This window comes from Sus scrofa, chromosome 17 (genome assembly GCF_054392235.1).
Source record: "Sus scrofa isolate SSC_HxYL_T2T_F1_AM1 chromosome 17, Sscrofa_HxYL_maternal_Yorkshire_Landrace_v2.0, whole genome shotgun sequence".
In the NCBI taxonomy this organism is placed as follows: domain Eukaryota; kingdom Metazoa; phylum Chordata; class Mammalia; order Artiodactyla; family Suidae; genus Sus; species Sus scrofa.
The window spans coordinates 69,240,563-69,264,822 of record NC_139399.1 but is presented as its reverse complement, the minus strand read 5'-3'; the positions used below and the strand labels follow the sequence as shown (position 1 = coordinate 69,264,822).

Below are 24,260 nucleotides of genomic sequence, written 5' to 3'. Positions count from 1 at the left end.
GCCCCGCGCCCCGTCCTCTGCCGCTCGCAGCCATTGGCCGCGCCTTTTAAGCACGCGCCGCGGCCAATCGCCGGGCGCCGAGCGGCCGGGCGGGGGGGCGCCGCGGCCAATGGCGAGGCGCCGGGCGGCGGGCGGGGGCGGGCGCGCCGCCGCGCCTGCGCAGCGCGCCGCCGCCGCCCTCCCCCCCGCCAGGACGCCCGCGCCCCCCGCCCGACCGCCGCCCCCGCCCCGCCCGGCGCGCGCCGCCCCCCGCCCGCCCCCGCGGCCGCCCGCCCGCCCGCCTGCCCGCGCGGAGCCTCCTCCCCGCCCAGCGCCGGCCGAGCGGCGGCGGCGGCGGGCCGAGGAGGAAAGATGGCGGCGGGCTCGGATCTGCTGGACGAGGTCTTCTTCAACAGCGAGGTGGACGAGAAAGTGGTGAGCGACCTGGTGGGCTCGCTCGAGTCGCAGCTGGCGGCCAGCGCGGCCCACCACCACCACCTCGCGCCCCGCGCGCCCGAGGCGCGGGCCGCGGCCGCCGGCGCGCTCGGGAACCATGTCGGAGCCGGAGCCGTGCCGGCCGAGGGCGCGCCCGCAGCGGCGCCGGAGCCGCCCCCCGCAGGTAGAGCGCGGCGCGGCCTGAGCGCGGGCGGCCGCCGGCCGGGCCTGTGTCCTCACCGCGCTGCCCGCTTGTTCCCGCAGGGCCCGCCGCGAAGCTGAACACGCTCGAGGCCGGCGCGGGCGCCGCGGCCGGGGCCGGGGCCGGGCCGGGCGCCGCGGCCGGGGCCTGCGCGCCGGGGGCCGCGGCCGCGCCCGAGCCCGCCGCCAAGCCCGCCGCCCGCAACGGCCCGCCCGGCGGCCCCGGCGCCGCGCAAACTTTGAATGGGAGCGCCGCGCTGGGGAACTCGCTCCGCGCCGCCGCCGCACCTGCTGTCAGCCTGCTCCACAACGGGCCCGCGCCCGCGCCGCCGCCGCCGCCCAAGCCAGCCGCCGCCACTGTCATCCAGACGCCGCCCTTCCTCGGCGCCCCCGCCGCGCCCGCGCCCCGCGCCCCCTCGCCCCCCGCGCCCGCCGTGCCCCCCGCGCCCCCCGCGCCCGCCGCCGCCCCGCCGCCGCCGCCGCCCGCCGCCGCCAGCCTGGCCCGGCCGCCCGGCCCCCCGGCCGGACCCCCGGCGGCCGCTCAGAACGGGGGCAGCGCCGCGCCCGCCCCGGCCCCCGCGCCCGCGCCCGCCTCGGCCCCCGCGCCCGCGCCCGCCCCGGCGCCCGCCGCCAACAGTCAGCCCGGCCCCGCCGCCGCGCCCGCGCAGGTGGCCAAGGCCGACTCGCCCAAGACCGCGCTGCAGCCGGCGCCCCCGCCGCCGCAGACCCTGGCGGCCAGCTGCCCGGCCGGCGCGGGGGCCGGCATGATCCTCGGGCCAACTATGCAAGGGGCGCTGCCCGCCACCGCCGCCGCGGGCCTCCCGCCGCCGGCCCCCGGCACTCCCACCGGGCTGCCCAAGGGCTCGGCCAGCGCGGTGACCCAGAGCCTGCCCAGGACGCCCTCGGTCACCACCGGCGGGATCCGGGCCACGCTGACGCCCACGGTCCTAGCCCCACGCCTGCCGCAGCCGCCGCAGAACCCGACCAACGTCCAGAACTTCCAGCTGCCCCCAGGTGAGTGGCTGCGTTGCCTGCCGGCGGGTGTGTGCCGCCCCAGCTGGGAGTCCAGGAAGTTGCAGGGCTGGCGGGACGCGGGGGGCACGGGTCTCGCAGTGGCCTGCCGCGAGCGGAGGCACACCTCTGTCCAGGCTTAGGACAGTCCCGGGGTGAGAGAGAGAGTGCGAGCGTGCATGCGATGGGACCTGGGGCAGGGCTGCCAAGCTTCTCTGCCAGGCTCTCGGCCTGGCCAGTGGGACTTTTCCCGGCTTCCCGGCCCCTGTGTGCCGCTGCCCAGTCCCCACATTGGGGAGCAGTGGCAGCCGGTGCTGCGGGGACAACTCGCTGGGGTCTCACCGGGCCCCTGGCTTTCCCACGCTGGGCCTTTGCCTCTCCTGGTTCCTGGGGTCAGGCATTTGGTCTGTGTCCTTGCTCTACCTTCCTGTGTTTTATCATTCTGGGCTGTGATTGGTTCCCCTGATGATGAGCTAGGGACCCCCCTTTCCTGGCGAGCTCAGCGCAGAGATGCCCCCTCCACGAGGCTGGGCAGGTCTGCCTGGAAAGCTCTGGCTTCCCTTTGGACGCCAGGATGGCAGGGTTCCCAGGGGAGCCTGGAGGAGTCCTGGGGCTCACGCCCTTCCTGGTCGGAGCCCTTGCCTCACGTCTGCTCTGCAGCCGTGCTTCAGCACTTCCCGTAGCCACAGTGTCACTTTTCACAGTGTCCTCCTCCACCGTGTCATCGGGTCACCCCGGTCCTCATCACCTTGGAGTCAGGGTGGGGGGGGCACGTGCCCTGTGATCAGTGGGGCGCGGGGGTGCAGCCGGTGCAGGCGGACAAGGAGCGTCTTCCATCCCACGCTCCATCTCCTGTCCCCTCGGTGTCCCCTTGGGGCTCTTCAGGTTCACTCGCGAAAGGTCCCCGCCGGCCCTCTGCGTCACGCCGCTCTGTGTCGGGATTCCCGGCTCCGTGTTTTCCCTTCCATCCCCGGCTCGCCTGCGTGGACTCTGGAGCGCTCCTCCCCGCGTGTAGTAACATGTGCTGGTGTAGCGGCCGCTGCGGTGGCGCAAGTAGTAGAAACAGCACCTCCTCTGTCTGTGTCCCCTCGTGCATTGGGGTGAGCCCGTGGTCACCTTGCAGGGACTTCAGCGTCTTAGGGGGGAAGGTTTCCCCATCAAAGTGACACGAGGTGCGGAGCGGTGGGGAAGTTGGGCACGAGGAGGAAAGGCTGCAGCTGAGAACTGAGTTTCTGGGGTGATGGTGCCCCCCCCCCCAGGAGGAGACCACGTCGAATAAGTTACCTGACCGGGTGGGGAGCCCCTTCCGTTCCGTTTGTTCTCAAGTTTGTGGGAGTGATTTATCCAAGGTTCTGTTTTGCTCATTATGTGTATTTTGACCTTTTAGTGGAAAACACGGCTGATCTTTAGTAATGTTTAAAAAAATGGAATTCGTCGTTGTAGCACGTTATGTAAGGTGTCAAAATACTTTTTAGCTACTTATTAAGACGCCCTCCCGGTGGTGCCCCATGCTGCCCTTTTGTTATTGGAAACTGGCGTGAGCTTGTCCGCGAAGGGCCCCAGGCTGGCGCCCTGCCTGGCTTGTGGGGCCGTGACGCCCGGGCTGCTCTGCCTGTCCCCGGGGTGCTTTGGGTTGACGGGATCCCCTTGGTCTGAGCCTTTGCGCAGGTGAAGCCCCCGCTGCCTTTCTTCTTCTGCGGGGAGGCTGCCGTGGGCGGGGAGGGCCCCTCTGCTCTCTTTGTCGTGACTGACCCTGGACTCGCTTTCACCTCCTGTCCCAGCATCTGTGTTCGGGAGGTCTGTGTGACATGTAGGCGACCCCTTGGAAAGGTTGAAAAGCGGTGACTTGGCACGAGTTCCCTTGAGTCTTTGCAGGAGTTCTGTGTATGTGAGAGCAGAGAACAGGTTGACACTTGGGTGACAAATGCTGAGCGCTGTGCCTTGAAGGGGTCAAATGCTTTCCAGAAAATGAGGCTCACATCCCTCATTTCATGCTGCCCCTCCCCCACAGTTGATCTGCTGATTCGGAGCTTGATTGATTACTTTGCTTCTCTTAGGAACAGCAGAAGCAGAAGAGGATGCAGTTAAAACTAGTACCAGTGCCCCATGGTACTGTCTTTCAACTAGTACAAATTAACTCTGTTCTGTAAATGATAGACCGAGAGTTTTCTAGTTACATTCGTGTAGCTGATGGACCAGAGAATATTAAATTCTACCTGATGTCTCCTCTTTGTTGAACCATCTCGTCGCAAAGATGTATAAAGCGGAGGCGGAAGTAACTTAGGGAAGTAAGTGCTGCTTGCCTGAGAGGTCATTCCTACTTCGACCTGGGATTGGGGCAGGCAGGGTTCTCAGAGCTACACAGAGGGGTCAAGTGGAGTAACAGTGGATTGTTGGCAGTTGGGGTCGAGGCCTGCCCCTTCTAGAGCCTTCCCTTCCTGTAGGGCAGGGTCCGAGGGGGAAGGGACAGGGACAGGGGTTTCACCAGGTGTCGGAGGGCCAGTCTGGCCTGCGTGTTTCACCCTCACAGCCCGCCACGAGCTCGTGTTGAGTTTGGCTTCAGCAAACTCAGTCTTGACGTTCTTGGTCAGGGCAGTTTTGTAAAGAGAGGTTTATGTGATTGTAATTAACTTGCTTGTCTGGAGGTACCAGAGCTGTGATTTGATCTACTTTTGGGAATCACCCGAGCACGTAAGTGTTCAGAGAGATATGTTGCAGCAAAGGCAGTGGTCCCAGGAACACCGGAAAGCCCTAGTTAGCTCTTTACAGCTTAGAGTAGTCCTAACATCAAGGTAATATTATGATTATAGTTGAAAGTAGAGGAAAGCGATATGACACCAAAATTAGCATGTGCGTAAATGGTTTTAAGAGATCTTTTCAGATAGGTGTTAGCGTTCGAGATGCTCATTTCTAAAGGTTATCTTTTGGCAGATTTGCATCTTCAGGAGCCTGCCTCTGCTCTGCTTCTGCAGAGAACCTGTTCCCCTGTGGCTCTCGGCTTTGGCCCAAGCGTGGGTCTCATTCCAGGGCCGGAGGCCTTTCGTCATCATTGCCCGGGTGCCTGGGCTTCGGGAACCACTGCATGGGGCTGACGTGAAGTGAATACTCCTGAGCCCGCTGGGCTCGGGAGGACGGAGTCTAAGCCTGGGTGGATCTGCTGGGGGGTGCCCACAGAGAGTCTGGGGGAGCTGAGCGTGCTGTTTGGTCAGGGTTGAGTTCTGGGAGGGTGGGCCCCGAGGTGGGAGGCGCAGGTGGAGCGCTCGGCGGCAGAGGCAGGCACAGGAAGTTCTCGTGCCGGTGTTGGCAGCAGGTGCTTTGGCACAGGGGTGTCCCTAGGACTCTGGGTTTCGTTTCTTGAGGTTACTCTAGCTTTGTGGCCTCAGACAGAGTACCTGGCTCCCTGGGGCCCCAGTCTCCCCGCTGGAGGGTGGTTGGGTGTTTGGGAAGCTGTGCTGGGATTGAGGGTGCCCACTGCTCTCAAGTAGCTTTTCTTCACCTGCCATTTGGGTTCCATTCTGTTTCTACCTGTTTTCAGCCAGTGTGTCACTGTAGAAGAAGCAGAATTTAAAAGACAGCTTTATTCCCATCAAAACCATGCCCAGTAGTTCCCGCTGTGGCTCAGTGGGTTAAGAACCTGACTAGGATCCATGAGAACACAGGTTTGATGCCTGGTCTCACTCAGCGGGTTAAGGATCTGGCGTGGCTGTGGCTATGGTGTAGGCCGGCAGCTGCAGCTCGGATTTGACCCCTGGCCTGGGAACCTGCAGCTGTGAAAAAGGAAAAAAAAAAAAAAAAAAATCCAAAAAACCCACAAAACCAGCCCCAGATTGGATGGGTTCTCAGTGACCGAGGAGCCTGGTCTGTACTCGAGAAAGTCGCTGAGGCCGTCAGGTGGGTGGCAGACCTGGGGACGGGGGCGCAGCTCTCTGCAGGGAGGGTGGACCTCACTTTAGGCCGAGGCCTTGGCTGGGTTTTCCTCTTGATACACGAGGTAACCGTGGCGTTTGGACAGAGAAGAGAAAGAGACTCTTCGGGCGCTGCCCAGCTGGCGCCGCTTCGCCTAGGACAGAGTTTGCTGCCCGCCGGCTTGGAGGCGGCCCCGGCCGTGAGCAGCGCCGGCCCCGTCGTCCCGGGTGGACCCAGCCGTCTAGGCCACGTGGACGGGGGTGACGTCTCCCGCATGGGAACCCCCACGCTCCTCACGTGCTCGCCGCAACCAGGAGGGGTCCCTCAGACCCTCCCGGGCGGGCGCCCCCTCACTGCGGGTCATCACTGCGGGTCGTGCTCGAGGGCGGGATGCGCCGTTTGAAGAGAAGGTTCCAGGGCCTTGTGCACAGGGCTTGGCTGAGGAACGTGGCCTCCTGGCTGCGGGCCTGGGGGGAGGGCTCCCCACGCACCTGCCCCGCGGTTCTGACAGGTGGGCGCGGGGCCCGGCAGCCGTGCCCGCTCAGAGCAGGGCTGACCCAGTTCAGACCCTGCCCTAGAAAGGCGGCGGGCGCACCTGTGCCCTCGCAGCTGCCGGCAGAGGAAGGCGGCTGCTGACGGGCCCGTGGCAGCGTCGGGGCAGCAGCGGGCCGGGCGGGGGCGGCGCGAGGGTGAGGAAGGCTCCTCCTTGGACGTCGCCGGGCGTGTGCGCGTCGGTCAGAACGTACGTAAGACTTGTTGAGAGTCTCGGCGCAGAGGTTGGAAAGGGCTCTGGGGAAGCTCGCCCTGCTCTGGGTGATGCCTGCTTCCCGGATGCCCTCTTCCTTGTCCTCCGTCGCTCGAGAGCTGGGGTCTCAGCTTCTCCGGATCGTCCGGGGAGTCCGTCACCGTCTAGGGCTCTCGCCTCCGAAGTCTGTCCTGGGCAGGAGGCCGGCAGCCCCTTCCTTCCTCAGGCCTTTGGTGGCCGTAAAACAGTTTAAGGAGGAGAAGCCGGAGCTGGGGGCTCTTTGCGGCGGGATCTTCCGTCCTGGGTGCTGAGTGCCCGGTGCCACGGACCCGCGCCGTTGCCTGCGGGGCCGGAGGTGCCTGAGCCCCGGCCTGGAAGCCGCACAGCAGCGCCCTTCCGAGCGGCTCCCTCAGGGTGGTTGCTCTGAAACGCCGGGAAGCCGAGCGAGCGAGTGAGTGGGGTTAGGTGTGAACTTCAGAAACTTGCTGTTTTTAGGGTAGGCCTACGAGTGCTTCGAATGACAAGTTTTGATTTTTACATATCCTTGAATAGTTCCACCAAGAAATTGAAAGCTTCGGCAAAGCCATAGAAGAGGGGTCTCCAATTCAGGCTCCTCCCCTGCCCTGATCGGAAAAGTTGTAGATGCCCCTGTTCCCTGGCTTCCTTCCTGCTCTGGCTGCCCCCCAGCCACGCTGCTTCCCCCCCCTCCGCCCCGCCCTCCCCGAGCCCCCAGCCCCCCACAGCTCTGCAGGCCCGGGAGCCTGACTTGGGCTTTTGTCTTCCCTCCCGAAGTTGCGGCCTCGATGGAGCCTTGCTGCCTCCTCCCCGTGGCCTGGGAGGGAACCCCATGTGCACGGATTTTGAGCCCCAGACGTGTGAGGCTTGCGACCCGGTGAAGGGAGGGGTGGAGACCTCCGCACTGACACTAGGGAACGTCCCCCGGGGGCCCTGTGTCTGGATGTTTGCCAGCTCTGAGGTTGGAGAAATCCTGGAACAGTTCTTAGGACCCCATCAAACTGGAGGTCAGACTTGAGAACTTACGGGAAAGCCGTAAGAAGGGCCTGTGCCTCCGAGGTGACGTGTTTTGGGGGCTCATTGGTCTGAGTGGGCACGGAGTGGGCACTAAGTCCAGCAGTCCTCAGCCCTCCTCCCCAGTGCTGGGGCGGCCTGTCAGCCGTGTGCCCCGCTGTTGGAATGGCAGGGAAGGCCCGTGGGGACAGCCGGGAGACAGCTCTGGGGGGGGTACGTGCCACCCGCGTCCAGCATCGTGGGGGTGGAGGCGGTGCAGGGCGAAGGCATTGTTTCCGCTCTCGGACTTTGCACTCAGGCATGTGGACACCTGCTCAGGAAAGGTGTTTAAAGGGGCTTTTCCGCCTCTCAGAGGAGCCGTCTTCATGAAGCTTATGCAGAGGGACGTGGAAAGGGAAGCAGCCTTTGGTTTTTAAACGTAACTGTCGTGAAAATCATTCGTCACTTGAAAACGACATCTCCCACCTGCTCTGACTGCGAAGTTAGTCTCATTCGTTGGGGGTGTTTGGAAAGAAAGGGAAACTGAGGCGGACGGTGAGATGAGGCGTGACCCCGCCTTGTTGATGGTTCACGGGTGGGGGTGTCGTTGCCCCTGTGAGGGTGCGGGAGGACGTCTGCCTTGGGCAGAACCAGGGTCTTGGGGTCTGGCGTGTGTGGCCGGTCTTGTCTCAGGCGCACCCCCCTGCACCCCAGTCTCCAGCCAGCTCTCCGACACAGGTCCTGTGACAGCTGCTGTGCTGCCGTCCTCGGGTCTGTCACCGTGACTCTTAGGTGGCTGTCTTTGTGTTCCCTCTGTGTGTGTCTGCTGGGCCCAGCGTTTTCAAGGCTTTGGTACTGGACTGGTTGTCTTCCAGGGGCTCCACCATTGACCCCTTTAAAAGCGTGGTTTTTAGAAACACCGCCAAATACGACTTGTAGAAAGCGAGGCGGGCTTCACGACGGCCCTGGGAAGGTCGTGTCCAGGTTTACCTTGCATTTCTTCCCCGGCTGGGGCGAAGCTCTCGGCGGTGGGGCTGCTGATGGAGACGAGGGCCCACTGCACTGTGCCTTCCAGGCGTGTCCTGAGCCGCTGAGCCAGCCGGGGGTGCTGGGCTGCAGCCTGGCTGCCCGGTCGGCAGAGCACCTGCCGTCAGCGGGCTCCGTTGGGCCGGGCACCAGGCGGAGCAGACCTCAGCGCTCGACACGGTTTCTCACCCCAGGCGTGAGGGATGGGTGGCCCGCGGAACCAGGCCGCGCGGGCCGGGACCTGGGTTGGCAGAGAAGGAGCCGGCACGGGGCTGGACCAGACTGTGCCCAGTGGGCCGAGGGCCCCGGTTTATCCCAGGTGCTGGGAGGGCCTCTAGGGCTCAGCGCGGTGTTCAGGGCCCCGTGTTCAGACTGGAAGGGGGCTGAGGTGGCCGCCGCAGGATGGGCAGCAGGGTGGGTGGTGGTGGGCGCGGGCCTGGATGGGGCGGGAGGTGGAGCCTGAGGACACACAGCAGGACTTGCTGATGGGTTCCAGCACGGGGTGAGGACAGGGCCTCTGGGGGTGGCTGAGATTGGGGGCGCGGCGACACGGGGGAAGGTGGAGCATCCCCCGGTGGGCAGCGGGGGTGGGGACCCGCGTACTTGTGGGGCACACAGTGTTCGAGCTGCGTTTTCCAGAGGGAACATCAGAGGTGCTTGATGGTTGACTGCCAGGCGGGAGCCTGGGGAGAGGGGATCCTGGCCTTTGACGGGACTTAAGGCCCTGAGGGAGGCTCCGTGCGGCCCCCACGCATGAGGGCTGCCTCGGGGGAGGACGTGGGGAGGGGGCAGCCCCTGTCAGGGCACGTGGCGGGCAGAGTGCCTGGAGGGTGCCGCCCTGAAGGCCGCTGGCTCTTTGGGGCAGAAAGTAAGTGATTTGTGACGCGGGGTTTGTCATGGATGGACGTTGCCGGCCCCTCTGCCGTCGTGTTTATGGAAATGGCTGAGAACGGCGTGGGGCCCGGGCTGCACGTCCCCGACTTCCTGCCACCGGGGCAGGTCCCTCAGAGGTGACCTCGCTCGGTGAACATGCTGGGACCTGTGAGGTGGGTGGCTTTTCGAGGACCCAGCGGCCGCTCCCACTTACCGAGGGGCTGGGACCCGCACGGCCACGCCACCCGGGGACCGGGCCTCGGGGGGGACGTCCACGGAGCGAGGTGCCTGGGGCGCGTCTTCCCGGAGCCCCTGGGCCCGCCGCTGGCGCTTTGCCAGCTCCCGGGACCCTGGTGCCCGGGAGGGTGTGCCCGGGGCTGTGCCTGGCCGCGTGGCTCAGGCCAGGGCCCCGGTTTTGGGGTCGGGTCGCTTGTGGGTCAGCGAGTGTTAACTGAGCACCAGGCTCGAGACGGGCCCTGTGCTGCAGTGGGACGGTCCTGTCCCCAAGGACTGCTTTCTGAACCGAGCAGGGGGGCACGTGAGGGTGGCAGCGGGCGACACGGCGTGACTTCTCCACGCAGGCGGCCTGTCTGGCCGAGGCGGTGCTGGGCCTCCAGGCTGTTCGCTGCCGCTCTGGGCTGATGAGCTAAGTCAGGCCTCCGTCGCCTAGTGTGTGTCTGGCAGTTAAGAAACTCCCTTCAGGAGCGCCCGTCGTGGCGCAGCGGAAGCGAACCCGACTAGTAGTCATGAGGCTGTGGGTTCGATCCCTGGCCTTGCTCAGCGGGTGGAGGATCCGGCGTTGCCGTGAGCTGTGGTGTAGGTCGCAGACGCGGCTTGGATCCTGCATTGCTGTGATTGTGGTGTAGGCCGGCAGCTGCAGCTCCGATTCAACCCCTGGCTTGGGAACCTTCACATGCCACAGGTGCGGCCCTACAAAGACGAAAAAAAAAGACCCCAAACCCAAAAAGAAACACCTTTCAGAATGTCCACGTAAAGCCCTCAGGTCTCCCAGAAAAGACAGCCTTTGGTGGGGCTGCAGGGAGGCGGGAAGGAGCCCTGAGCCAGAGCTCAGCAGGGTCCAGGCAGGGCTTCCCATCTCCGGGGCCTGGGCCTGGGCTCCCAGGGGCTGAGCCCTGAGCCCTGCCCTCCTTGTATGCTGGGCAGTTGAGACCCACTGCCTGGTGCTAGGGTCCTAGTTCGGGGCCTGTGGGGGCTTCACAGTCCAGACGCTCCTCTATGGGGCTCCGAGGCTGTGCTTGGGGATGGCGTTGACTTGGTGGCCTCAGGGGCTGCCCTGCTGGGGACTTGTGGTCCTAGAGAAGCTGCTGTGTCCTGGGGTAGCCTCAGCCAGGGGCACGGCCGGGGTCGCTGTGTCCTGCCCGTGTCGTGTGAGGTTGTCCAGAGGATGGACTCGCGCTTCCTGGACGTGGCTGCTGGGGGTGGGGCCGGGTCTGTGCCTGGGCTGGGACCTTCACCTCTGTCCCTAATGTTTAGTCATAAAGGGCCACGGAGCCGTCGTCACACTTGCCGACCTCACCTGTCTGGGTGGCAGGCCCCTGGGCGTTTGTTCTTGCCTTGGGGTGCGTTTTGAGACTTTTCAGGGTGACTTCTAGATGCAGCCACAGGCGGATGCTCAGTGCGGTGTCGCGAGCCGTCCGGGTGGCACTCTGGATGCTGGCGGGCGTGGCGTCGGCCACCCAGCTGCTCCTGTTTCACCCCCTTCCCTATGCTCTGCTGAAGCCTCCAGGGGCTCTTTGTGCTTTAGGACACAGCGCCTGGGCTCCTGCCCGCAGGGGTCACGTTCTGACCTCCGCACGTGCATGCAGCCAGCACCTATGTCAGGCACCCCTTCCTTCACCGAGAGCCTCGCTCTTGACACTTCTGTGCGTCGTCCAGGTGATTCCAGGAGGGCCCCAAGGCCCGGCAGCTTTCCTCGGGACTGTGTGTCTCCCGGGCCTCTCCGTGGGTCCTCAGCCCGGACAGGTGGGGCTACCTGTGGGTTACCTGTCGGTTTTGCCAGCAAAGCAGGGCGCCTGTGTTGGGGGCAGGGCTCGTGCTGGCCTGGCGTTGACGGGGACGGCGGCGTGGCGCTCGGTGGCATGGGTGCCGTGGCTGAGTCAGGTCCCGGAGGTGTCTGTGGCCTGTCCGCTCCGCAGACGGCCGAGCCTGGGGGAGGCCCTGGTTAGGTGGAGGCTGGAGGAGGGCAGCCTGCAGGTGCAGCGTTGAAGTTGTCTCCGTCCCTGCACGTGGTCTTTGATGGGCTGATAAGCTCTTGTGCCCCCTCCCGGAGAGTGGGGCGCCTGCCACCTGGTCACCACCTCTCTCCCCTTTTCTCCCTGCTCGTGGCCTCTTCCTGGACGTGGCTGACAGTGTCAGATTTGGCGTAACTGTGTCAAGAGAGCTGTGCCCGGGCCGTGCAAGTCGTGTTTCAGGACCCCTCCTGTGGGATGGTGGGGGCCCTCCTGGCGCGTCCACCTCTGACCCCTCTGAAACCTCTTTGGTCTGGCAGGGGTTGCCTTGTGCCTGCTGGTTTGTGGTCCTTCCTGAGAAGGGAAGCCCCCTGACGCTCGGTGCCCCACAGCACTTAGCACACAGTAGGTGTGCAGGCCCCTGTGCAGGGCGTGGCAGGGGTGGGGGCCAGGGGGGCCCCGGCACCCCTTGTCCCTGGGAGGGCACGTGGGACCAGACGGGCCCTCTTGTTGCCAGAGCATCTTCAGGTTCATGGGAAAGGACCTTCTGGCCGTTAGTTCTTCCGTCTAAAGCCTGGACACACCCTGCACTGTGCCGTCCAGAGGGTCTCCCGTTGCTGTCTGCGGTCGCTGTGCGGGCACATCCCTCCCGGAGCCCCTGACGGAGCTGGGCCCACCCCTCTGGCTCCCCTCCTGCCGCCCTCGTCCCCTCCTGACCTGGCGAGGCGTCCCGCGCCGTCTCCTCCGCGTCTGGCCCCCTCCTCTTGGGGCTGGTGCCTCTCTCGCTCCTTTACTTGGCTGCGTGGTCTCGCAGAGACCCTGGTCAGCCGGCCACCCAGGAGCTGCTTCTCAGGGGCTTTGCACCACCTCCCCGCGCTCTCCACGTACCAGCAAACGCAGGTTTTAAAAAAACGGGCTTATTTTAGAGTTCCGTTGTGGCTCAGTGGAAACGAGTCTCCCTAGCATCCATGAGGACGGGGGTTCGATCCCTGGCCTTGCTCAGTGGGTTCAGGATCCGGCATTGCTGTGGCTGTGGTGTAGGCCAGCAGCTATAGCTCCAATTCAACCCCCAGCCTGAGAACCTCCATATGCCTTGGGTGTGAGCTAAAAAGCACCCCCCCCGCCAAAAAAAAGAAACTTGCTTTTTAGAGCAGTTTGAGGTTCACAGCAAATTAAGAGGGAAGCCCAGAGATTTCCCATATACCCCCTGAGCCCACCCACCCACAGTCTCCCATCGTGCACCCCCCCCCCCCCGGTGGGGCCTCGTTGTGACGGCTGAACCTGCACCGACACGTCATTGTCCCCAGGGCCCCCAGTCTCCCTGAGGGCTCGCTCTTGTGCTGGACCTGCTGTGGATGTGGACGCGGTGCAGGGTGCGTGTCCACGTGGCAGTGTCACCGGCGTGGTCTCCCCGCCCTGGGGTCCTCTGCGCTCCTCCTGGTTGTCCTTCCTCCTCAGCCCCTGGCAACCACTCCCCTCTTCATCGTCTCCGTAGTTTTGCCTTTTCCAGAACATCATGTAGCTGGAGTCGCACAGTTTGGTGGTTTTTCTACCGTGTCTTTTTTTGGCCACTCCTGCCGCATGTGGAAGTTCCCGCACCATAGCCGCACCTGAGCCGCAGCAGTGAGCACAGTGGCTCCTTAATCTGTTGAGCCACCAGGGCACTCCCCACCATGTCTTTTCATGGCTTGGTAGTTCGTGTCTTTTTATCTCCGAACAGCATTCCGCAGTCTGGGTGCTCCACAGTTTATCCGTCACCTGCTGGAGGGCATCCTGCTTGCTTCCGAGTTTTGGCAGCTGTGACCACAGATGCTGTAAACATCCTTGTGCGGTTCTTGTGTGGACGTAAATTTTCAGCTGCTTTGGGTAGACGCCACGGAGCGGAGTGGCCGGGTCGTATGGTGAGAGCGGGATTGGTTTCGGAAGCGACTGCCCAGCGGCCTTCCAAGTGGCCGCACCGCTTTGCGCCCCCAGCAGCCGTGACCGAGGGTCCCTGGCGCTCCACGTCCTCACCGGCCGTGCTGCCGGGGCTGCGGGTGTTGGCCGAGAGTCCCACCGCGCCGGCCCGTTGCTTTCGCTTCTGCCTCCCCGCTGATGCCTGATGGAAAGCGTCTTTCCTGTGCTTACGGGCCGCCTGTGTCTCTTCTTGGACGAGGTGTCGGCTGCGTCTTTGGCCCACTTCTGATGGGTGGTTTGTTTTCGAGCTGAGCTCAGGAGCTCTCTGTGTGTTCTGGATGACAGGCTTTTATCGGGTGTTTCCTCCTGTCCGTCGCTGCTCTTGCAGAGCAGATGTTTTAATCTCCCTGCGGGTCAGCCGACGGGTTTCTCTTCGCCGGCTGCGCCTCGGGTGTGGTGGCGGAGGTCTTCGGGGCCAAGCCGTCTGGGCCGGGGGTTGTGATGCTTGAGGGTGTTACCGTTTGCGCTTTGCCTTGAGGTCGCGCTCCATTTTGCGTTCGTTCCGCGGAGGCCGAGGTCGGTGTCTGGGCTCGTCTTTGGCGTGGCTGCCGTCCAGGGGTCCCAGCTCCGTTTGTCGCGGAGACCGTCCCTGCTCGATGGGGTTGCGTTGGCTGCTTTGTCACGGGTCAGCTGGCTCTAGGCGGCGGCTCCCTCCTGGGGTCCCTCTGCTCCACCGGCTCCTCGCCAGGTCTTCAGGCAGGTGGTCCGACCTCTTTGCTCTGCTCCCGTCGTAGTCAGTCGGCTCTTCTGGGTCCCTCGCCTCCTCTCGCCGTGCACCTCAGCGGCAGCTTGTTGATACTGACCGGCGACTTTCCGGGGCTGACTGGGAAGGCAATGCACCCGTAGACCAAGTTGGAAAGAAGTGGCGTCCTGACCGCGCTGTGTCCCCGGCCGGGACCGTGTCTGTGGCGTCCTCGTCCCTGGTTTAGCTCCCCTTTGCGTTTCCTTCATCAACGCCTGTTTGTACACATGCATGTGGGTTAGATTTATATCTAAGTATTGCAGCTTTTGGGTGCTAGTGTAAATGGGGTTGTGTTTTTAATTTCAAATTCTCTCTGGTCGTTGCTGGTTTATAGGAGAGCAGGTGGCTTTTGTGTATTAACCTTGTTTCCTTCGACCTTGCCGTAACCGTGTATTGGTGCTGGGAGTTGTGCGGTGCGGTGGGTTTTTTTGGTCCGTTCTTTTGAATTTTCTGCATGTGATCTGTGAATAAAGAAAGGTTTCCTTGCTCCTTTGCAGTCTGCGTACCTTTTATTTCCTTTTCTTTTTCAGTGCTGGTCAGGGCTTGCAGTTGACAAGCAGTGGGGAGGGGGCGTCCTTGTGCAGATCTTAGTGGACGCGCTCGGCTGTTGCTTGTTTGTCGATTATCAGGTGGAGGAAGCGCACCTGTTTCTTTACTGGCAGCTGTTCGCACGAGTGGGGGTATTTTGGGGAGAGTTGTCAGGAGCGGCCTCTGGGAGGCTGGAGAGAGCCAGGCAGGGAAGCCTGAGGCGGGTCCTGCCCCATCCAGTCTCCGGGGGGACTGTCGCTCTTCCCCGTCCCCAGCGAGTCCAGCGTTCTGAGAAAAGCGTTTTGGAACCCCGGGCTCCCGAAAGGCAAGCCCCTCCCTCGGCCTGGGGTTCAGGTGAACCAGTGCCAGGGTCTCTGCCTGAGGACCTGGTCCTGCCAAGCCCCCCAGGAGCCTTGGGACGCGAGGGGTGATCAGGGGTGAGTTTTGGTGCTTGCACGAGGGGCACCCTGCTCCGGGGAGAGGGTGGGCAGGGGGCCGAACGCTGCGGCTGGAGAGGAGGCGGGCGAGCCTTGGTGGAGGGTGTGGAGGAGGAGGAGGGACGGGCCCAGGGTCCTGGGCCGTGTGTCGGTCGGGCAGGCCCCGTGTCGGAGGTCCTGCTGAGGAATCCGGCGCCGCACTGAGGGTGGGAACTGGATGGCGGGTGTTCCTGTCCGCGCTGACCCCGGGGAGCCGGGCCCGCTTGCTCACGGCAGCGCCCGAGCCGTTCCGCTGCAGGGCGACGGCCTTGGGCGTGGGGGGCCGCGGGCGCCCCGCCGACAGCAGAGGACAGGGCCCGTCTTTGAGCATCTGGGGCGGCCGTCCCTCCCCCGCTAGCAAGTCAGATTCCATCCCGGAAGCGGTGTCTCTGTGGTTTCAGACCAAGACCCCTCGGAGGACATGGCCCCTGAGGCTGGTGAGGGTCCTCTCGGGCCCCACCCCTGCAGGCGCGGCAGCCTCCTCCGGAGAGGGCGTCTTGGGCCGCGGAGCAGGCTGCCGGGTCCCGGGTCGGGGTCCCTGCCCGCTGGGTCCCGGCAGACCCTGGCCGCAGCGTCCACGCCCAGGTCAGCGTCCTAAACCCAGAGAGGGGGCAGGAGGCGCCTGTGGGTCGGGAGAAGATTTCCTGGGACACGGGTGGCACAGGCCATCCAAGGAGAGCAGTAACCGGGACTTGGGGTCGAGGGAGCGCGGTGGCGGGTCGGCGCCCGCTGCGAGGGAGACGGAAGGCCGGCCCTGAGGCCGCGGGAGGAAGGCCGCGCTTCGGGGAGCACAGGAGGCCCGGGCGCGGCAGCCCAGGCGGGGCAGGGCCGGCAGGCGGCCCCCAAGGTGCGGCCGGGGGGCGGGCGGCTTCTCGGCCCTGCGGCCCCGGGAGAAGCGCGGCAGGTGCACACGGGCCCTGCTGGGCGTGTCAGCAGCCGCCCTGTGTTGTGGTGTTTTTCTCAAGATTCATTGAAGCGGGTTGGAATAGAAAGTGACGTTAGTTCTGCCGGACAGCAGAGTGACTCAGTCATACCCCTCTTCACACCGTCTCCACGGCGGTTTACCCCGGCCTGTCGGGCAGCGCCCTGTTCATCATCCGAGGGGCGCTTTCCCCGCTCCTCCCCGCACGCCGCCCCCCAGGCCTGTGCTCCGCGAGCCTCACGGGTCCGCGGGGGTCTCAGAACAGCCCTCCGAGCGCAGAGCCAGGCAGGAGACCTTCTGTGGGCGGAATCCATTTATGGGAATCCTGGCCGAAGCTAAGCCATCAAACCGTCGTCGCCTGGACCAGGGGTGCGGGCGCTGTGATGCCGGAGACGTTTTAAGTTGGCGGAATGTTTACGTCTCGATGGCGCGGTGGTCACACAGCTCTGCGCTTCTGTCCGGACGCGTCGGGTTGTGCACGTCAAGCGAGCGTCTCGGGGGAGCTCCGCGGGCGCAGCAGGCTGAGGACCCGCGTTGTCCCTGCTGTGGCTGGAGTTTGCTCTCTGGCCCCGGAATTTCTGCATGCCTTGGGGGTGGGCCTCCCCGCCGAAGAAAGTGGATGTGTTCTGTTCTTTGTAAACTGTGTTTTGGTAAAGCCGTGCAAACAACGTCTTCCTGCCGCGGTGCTGCGTGACGCTTTGGGAGAAGCGCCGTTGGGGAGTTACAGTTTGTGGTCGCATTTATTTGTCTGCCGTCTCCTGGAGCCAGGGTGCAGTCGAGGAGGCGGCTGGCACTGGGCTTCAGCGCCCCTTGCATCCCTCCATTGCCCCTTAGGTCTGGCACTGGCTGCTTCACCTCGCTTTTCTTATTTTTGAAGCGGGGAGAGCCCTGGTAGCCTTTTGCATGAGCTACAGGGACGTTTCCTGGCCGCGCTGTGTTAGAAGCGCCTGGACCCAGGAGCCCTGTGAGCAGCGGGTCAGAGGCTGGAGGTACCACCCCGGGTGTTTCTGTCTTGCTGCTGTTCCAGTGGAAGAGAATGTGGAGGGTCTGTCAGGGCTTGGCCTTTGGCTGTGCACTTGACCCACAGATCCGATGGGGTTTCTTCTGGGCCTGCCCGTTTCAGAAGTGGCCGTTGTAAGGTATAGCTTACTTATTAGTCTGTCCTTTCAAACCAGTGACATCTGATCTGTCAGTTCTTACCCATCATAGAAAATTTGGTAAAGACGCAGGCGCTTGGGGAAGAACTACATAAGGACCTGTGTCTGCGTCCCCAAGAGGTCATTGTGGGGCCCTCCGACACGCTGTCTCCTGATTTCCAGAATTCCGGATCCTTAGCTGTTTTCTGGTGAGGACCTGGTGATTTTAATGGACATGCACCTGTTCTTCGGGATGAGTCTAGGGCCAGCCGTGTGCCAGGCCTGGGCTCCAGGCCTGCCGTGGGTGGTGGCGAGCCGTGCTGCGGTGGGGGGACGTGCCACGGTGGGTGTCTGTCTTGGCTGCACCTGGGACGGGTCTGCGGGCAGCGTAAGGCGAGGGCACTCTGTGAGGTTTCCAGAGGCGGTGGCCTGGTTGTCCGCTGTCCTGCTTGGCAGGGAGCGCTCTGCTGTGTGCTGTGTGCGCTGGGCCCAGGCCTAGAGGAGAGGTCTTTAGAAAGGGCTGGAAAAGCCCAGGGCTGGGGCCAGGGCCGCTGTCACTTGTCGCCGCTCTGTGCGTGCAGGGAGCTTCTGTCCGTGTTTCTGACAGCAGACCCCCCCCCAATTCTTTGAAATAATATTTGTATCTCTTTTGCACAGAGCATCTGAAATCCTGATTGTGTAAACAAACATTCATTACTTGATTTATTCTACCATATAGTTACAAAGTTTCAAGATTATAAATAAAAGTAGAGAAAAGCTGAATGTTTCTTTGCTGTTCTTTGTGCGTTCAAGACTTCTTTGAAGCAATTCTTTGTGTGTGTGTGTGTTGTGCTACCAATTTGATAGATGGTTTAGCTTTTTCTCTTCGGTTTTACTTGTTTCCAACTTCAGTTTCTATTTTTTCATTTTTTCATTTGTTTGGTCTTTCCTAGGGCCGATTCCCGCGGCATATGGAGGTTCCCAGGCTAGGGGTCGAATCGGAGCTGTAGCCACCGGCCTACACCAGAACCACAGCCACGTGGGATCCGAGCCGCGTCTGCGACCTACACCACAGCTCAAGGCAACGCCAGGTCCTTAACCCACTGAGCGAGGTGGGTTAAGGACCTGGTTCCTAGTTGGATTCGTTAACCACTGAGCCATGACGGGAACTCCTGTTTTAACTTTTTTTTTTTTTTGTCTTTTTAGGGCCACACCCATGGCATATGGAGGTTCCCAGGCTAGGGGTCTAATTGGAGCTGCAGCTGCTGGCCTACACCAGAGCCACAGCCATGCTGGATCCGAGCCTTGTCTGCGACCTAGACCACAGCTCACGGCAATGCCAGGTCCTTAACTCACTGAGCGAGGCCAGGGATCGAACCCGCAACCTCATGGATGGATCCTGGTCAGATTCGTTTCCGCTGTGCCATGAAGGGAACTCATATTTTGAATGTGTGAAATATCTCCATGGCATGAAAGCTGGACTTTTTACATGTACTTTCCTCGCTCTTCCCTCCCCCTGGGGAGAATTTAAAGCCTTTTTATTTTTGTTAGTTTGTGGGCCGTCCGTTCAAGTACTCCTTTTTGTGAAAAGAAGTGTGTGTCTTCTTTTCCCCCTTTTCTTCTTACACCAAATGTGGCACATACACTGACTTGAACCTTGGTTTTTAAATTATTTTTTAGGACGCAAGCTGGAGGTCATTTCCTGGTGGCATTATATTGTATTTATTTTTGGCCATGGCGGGTAGTGGCTTCACATAGGATCTCGGTTCCCAGACCAGGGATTGAACCCAGGCTGTATCAGCAGAAGCACCGAATCCTCACCACGAGACCCCTGGGGAGCGCCCCCAGATCGAGCTTTGAGAGGTGGGCACCTGCCCGCCCCCCACAGCCAGGCTGCCTGGGCCCTGGGCTCTGTCACTGCGGCTGGGTGTCGCCTTCCTTTTCTTTCTTTTTGTTGTCTTTTTAGAGCCGCACCTGCGGCACACGGAGGTTCCCAGGCTGGGGGTTGAATGGGAGCTTCAGCTGCCAGCCTGCACCACAGCTCACAGCCACGCCGGACCCCCGACTCCCTGAGCGAGGCCAGGGATGGAACCTGCGTCCTCGTGGGTGGCAGTCAGGTTCGTCTCCGCTGCGTCACGGCGGCGACCCCGGGTGTTGCCTTGCTGAGATTTCGTCTGTGTGGGATCTTGCTTGACGTGTGTCCTGGTGTCTGGCATTCTCTCCAGGTCAGGTTCGTCCAGGGGCCGCGTCCAGTGATGACGCTGTGTCCGCGCCGCACGGTAGTCTCTGCATCCGCGGGTGGACGGTGGCTCGTGTCCTGATTTCTGCCGCGATGATTGCGTTGCTGTGACCGTTAGCAGGTGGCTTTGGGAGGGTGCGTGGAGCCCTTTCCTCCCGGGGAGATGTTAGGAGCGGCAGAGACGGCTCGGAGGGCAGGTGTATGCTCTGGCTCGGCAGAAGCCACCCGCCTGTCCTGAGGGCTTGGTGACTCGGCTCTCCAGGGCCCAGAGGCCCGGCCAGCACTCATCGTGGGCGGCTTCTTCGCTGTAACCGTTCTAGCAGGTGTGCAGGGTGTTTCATTGCGTTTATGTTTTAGAGTCTCTCTGGAGTTCCCTGGTGGCCAAGTGGTTAAGGATCCGGCATTGTCACTGCTGTGGTGCAGGTTCCATCCCTGGCCCAGGAACTTCTGCGTGCCACGGGGCGGCTAAAAACATTCTCTTACCGATGCATAGTTTTCCTGCAGTGAAATGTGCCTCTTTCAGCGTATGATTCTGGGAGTTTAGCAGACGTGCACCGCAGTCGAGGTACAGTCCTTGCAGACCCGCAGCTTTCCTCTCGCCCCGCCCCCACTCCCGCATCAGTGAACTGCCCTCTCTCCCTGCTTCTGCCCTTTCTAGAATCTTTCAGAAATGAAACGATACCGTAGTAGACTTTGATGTCTGGCTTCTTTCACTTAGCAGAATACTTCTGAAATGTTCGCAGCCGTTGCATGTGTCGTCCGTGCCTTTTCCTTGCAGAGCAGCGCTCCCCGCTGTGGGCATTTGCCGCTTTTTATTCGTCTGGTTACCAGTTGATGGATACTTGGGTTGTTTTCCAGCTTTTGACTGTTAAGAGTAGTACTTCTCTGAAGCTTTATAACTGAAACTGACAGAATATTGTGAAAGTAAAAAAAAAAAAAAAATAGAATAGTGCTTTTAAAGCCTTTCCCTGTAGGTCTCCGTATGACCTAAGTCTTAATTGCTTTTGGACAGGTACCTATAGGAGTGGGCTGGTTGGGTGTGTGAGTGAATGTTTAACTTTGTAATCTGCCAAGCTGGTTTCCAAAGTGGCTGTACTGTTTTACATTCCCAGCAGCAGTGTGTGTGATGCTTGTTTCAAATCCTTGCCAAAAGTAAATATGGTCAGTATTTTAAATTGTAGCTGTTTTCATGGGTGTGTAGTGCTGTCGCATTATGGTTTTAATCTGTGTTTCCCGATGACTAATGTTGTCAAGCATCCTTTCATGGGCTTATTTATCATTTGCATAGTTTTCCTGTAGTGTCTGTTCAAATCTCTCATCTGTGTTTTTTTTTTTTTTTTTTTTTTTTTTAATTCGGTTTGTTTGTTTGGCTGTGCCTGTGGCATGGGGATGTTCCTGGGCCAGGGATTGAACCTGAGCCATAGCAGTGAACAATGCTGCGTCCTTAGCCTACTGAGCCACCAGGGAACTCCAGGTTTTCAATTGTAACGAAGTCCAGCTTATCACTTTCTTTCTTTCAGTGTTCCCATTGTGGTTTTTTTTTGTTTGTTTGTTTGTTTTTGGGCTGCACCATCGGTATATGGAGGTTCCCAGGTTTGGGGTCGAATCGGAGCTGTCGCCTCTGGCCTGCACCACAGCCACAGCAACAGCAGATCCGAGCTGCATCTGTGACCTACACCACAGCTCATGGCAACGTCGGATCCTTCACCCACTGAGTGAGGCCAGGGGTGGAACGTGCCATCTCATGGTTACTAGTAGGGTTTGTTAATCCCGAGCTGTGATGGGAACGCCCCAGTGTTCACATTATGTCTTATCAAAGAAAGTTTTGCCTAACTAGGGTGCAGGGATTTCCTCCCATGTATTCTTATAGAGTTTTTGAGGTTGTAGCTCTTGATCCGGTTCAGGTTAATTTTGGGATAATTGTAAGGTAGGGGGTTGAGATTCATTTTTTCCTCATAGACCATCCAGTTGTCACAGTCCCATCTGATGGAAATGTCTTGGAGTTCCCGCTGTGATGCAGTGGGTTAAGAGCCTGACTGCAGCAGCAGCTCGTGTCACTGGGAGGTGTGGGTTTGATCCCTGGCCCGGTGCACTGTGGCTTGGATTCAGTCCTGGACTTCCGTATGCCGTGGGTGCGGCTATAAAGTTAAAAAAAAAATCTTCCTTTCTCTGTTGGTTATCCTGCCACTTCTTGTGGAAATCCATTGGCCGCGTGTGTATGGACTTTGCGCAGCACGGCGGTGCTTGATTGGTGCAGCTCCGTCGAAGTGGTTTGTTTTAAGTTTTCCGCTACAGCTGAGGGACAGCGTCCTGTCAGTCTCTGCTGTGCAGCAGCGTGACCCAGTCACACATCCGCACGTGCATTCTTCGCCTCGCCCTGTCCGCCATCCTGTTCCGTCGCAGGTGATTGGTTGTAGTTCCTGTGCTGCACCCCAGGATCTCATTGCTAGTCGATCGTAAGTCTTGAACTCGGCATGAGTCTTCTCAAAAATGCTTTGGGCTACTTGGGTCTTTTGCATTTCGATCTAAGTTTTAGAGTCAGCTTGTCGTTTTCTGCAAAGGAGTCCTCTGGCATCTTGCCCGGGTTATGTGGACTCTGCGAATCAGATTTGTGGAGACCCACATGTTAACGGTAGTTCCGATCTATGAACATGGTATGCCTTGCCGTTTATTTAGGTCTTTCAACATTCCTCTCAGCGTCGTTCTTATAGTTTTCAGTGTTTATGTCTGTAACATATTTCGTTAAACGAACGTATCTTTAAGTATTCATATTTTTATGCTGTGTAATCGTACTTTTTTTTTTACAACTTCCAATTATTTTTTGCGAGTATTTAGAGATACAATCACTTTCTAAGTATTGACCTTATATCCTGTGATCTTGCTCATTGATTCAAACACTAGTTCTTGTAGCAGTTTTGTAGACTCCTTAGGCTTTTCTACAAAGACAGCTGTGTTACCTGCAGGTAGAGAGGCTTCCTTCTTTCTCTCTGCTCTGTGCACCTTTTCTTTCTTTCTGCTCTGTCGCACCAGCGGAACCTCCAGTGTGATGTTAAAAGGAGCAGTGGGAGGGAATTTTGTCTTGTTTCCGATTTCAGGGGGATTGGATTCAGACTTTTTCCATTAAGTGTGTGTTAGCTGTGGGATTTTTTTATAGATGCTCTTCTTCTTCTTCTTTTTTTTTTTTTTTTTTTTTGGTCTTTTTTGTCTTTTCAGGGCCACACCCTATGGCATATGGAGGATCCCAAGCTAGGGGTCCAAATGTAACTGTAACTGCCAGCCCACACCAGGGCCAGAGCCAGAGCCACAGCAACGCCAGATCCGAGCTGCGTTGCGACGTACCCCACAGCTCACGGCAGCACCGGACCCGTAACCCACTGAGCAAGGCCAGGGGTTGAACCTGTGTCCTCATGGATGTTCGTCGGGTTCGCTAACCGCTGAGCCACGATGGGAACTCGATAGATGTTCTTTATTCAGCTGAGGAGTTCCCTTCTTCCCTTCTGTTCCTGGTTTGGTGAGAGTTTTTTTTTTTTTTTTTTTTTTGCCATTTCTTGGGTTGCTCCTGTGGCATGTGGAGGTTCCCAGGCTAGGGTCCAATCGGAGCCATAGCCACCGGCCTACGCTAGAGCCACAGCAACACGGGATCCGAGCCACGTCTGCAACCTACATCACAGCTCACGGCAACGCCGGATCCTTAACCCACTGAGCAAGGCCAGGGATTGAACCCGCAACCTCATGGTTCCTAGTCGAATTCATTAACTGCTGAGCCACGACGGGAATTCGATAGACTTCTTTATTCGGCTGAGGAGTTCCCTTGTTCCTGGTTTGGTGAGAGCTTTTGAATGGATGTCTTGACGTGTCAGACGTGCTTCTTTGTGTATTGCGATGCTCCTGGGTTTTCCTGTGCAGGCTGTTAGCAAGGTGTTGCGTGGATTTGACTTTGACTGTTAAACCGTGGCACATTCCTAGGATAAACCCCATGTGGCCAGGAAGCGGTATCATTTCATGTCTGTTCCATTTGAGGTGCTGAATGTTCTGTGGGCGTCTTTCGAGGGCTGTTGGCGGTGGTCTCTTGTGGGTGCTGTCTGGCCTTGGCCGTGGGCGAGGCTGCAGTCTTCCCGCCTGCTCCTCCACCAGCACTGCTGTCCTCAGCCCCGACGGCACGTGGCGTCATTAGGCCTCTCGATTCTTCAGACCTCGTGCGTGTGTGAAAGACGAGCAAGGGGTCGTTGGAGTTTTCCTCTCCCTTCCTCCGGCGCCGAGCAAGCCCGCATCCCGCAGCTCGCTTCCTGCTGCCCGCGGTGCCCCGTGAGGTGCTCACGTCTTTCTGCCTGGTGCTCTCTTGAATTTTCTCTGCATTTGTGGACTCCTGTCCATCTTCCGCTTACAGGTCCTTTGTGGGTCAGGCGTGTGACCAGTGTGCTCTTTCTGTTCATGGCTGGGCCTTTGCTTTATAAAGGTGTCTTCTGAGGAGTAGGACGTTTTGATTTTATTGTAGTTGCATCGGTGTTTTTTCTTTTTCTCTTCTTTCTTTTTTTGTCTTTTTCTTCTCTTTTTTTTGGTGGCCACCCCTGCGGCGCGTGGAAGGTCTCTGGCCAGGGGTTGAATCCGAGCCAGAGCTGCAGCAACACCTGATCCTTTAACCCACTGTGCAGGACCAGGGATCAAACCCGCGCCCCCCTCAGCCGCCCGAGCCGCTGTGGTCGAATTCTCACCCCACTGCCCCGCAGCAGGTGCCTCTTTTTCTTTATGGCAGATCCCTTTCTCATTCATGTTTAAGGAGTTCTTTCTAGTTCCGAGGTCGTAGGGGTTGTCTCCTGTATGTTCTTTGAAAAATTTCGTGTTTGCTTCCATTTTCATGTCTTCACTCCTCCCGGTCGCAGACGCGCGGGTGGCGCCGCACCGCGAGTTC

At 60.2% G+C, this 24,260-nt stretch overlaps 1 protein-coding gene across 12 annotated transcripts in view; it reads left to right on the top strand.

Annotated features, from left to right (window-relative positions):
* The first annotated feature begins 263 nt into the window (after positions 1-263).
* TAF4 (TATA-box binding protein associated factor 4) overlaps positions 264-24,260 on the top strand; it is a 106,605-nt gene continuing 82,608 nt past the window's right edge. For 8 of the 12 annotated variants that reach the window (XM_085003309.1, XM_085003308.1, XM_085003307.1 and 5 more), the window contains exons 1-2: positions 351-598; positions 679-1,629. In XM_085003309.1, the coding sequence (XP_084859435.1) occupies positions 352-598; positions 679-1,629 (1,198 nt within the window). In that variant the 5' untranslated portion in view covers position 351. Of the gene's footprint in view, positions 599-678; positions 1,630-3,823; positions 3,915-24,260 lie in introns of those variants that run through there. The other 4 variants (XM_085003312.1, XM_085003311.1, XM_085003310.1 and 1 more) reach the window with 2 other exon arrangements.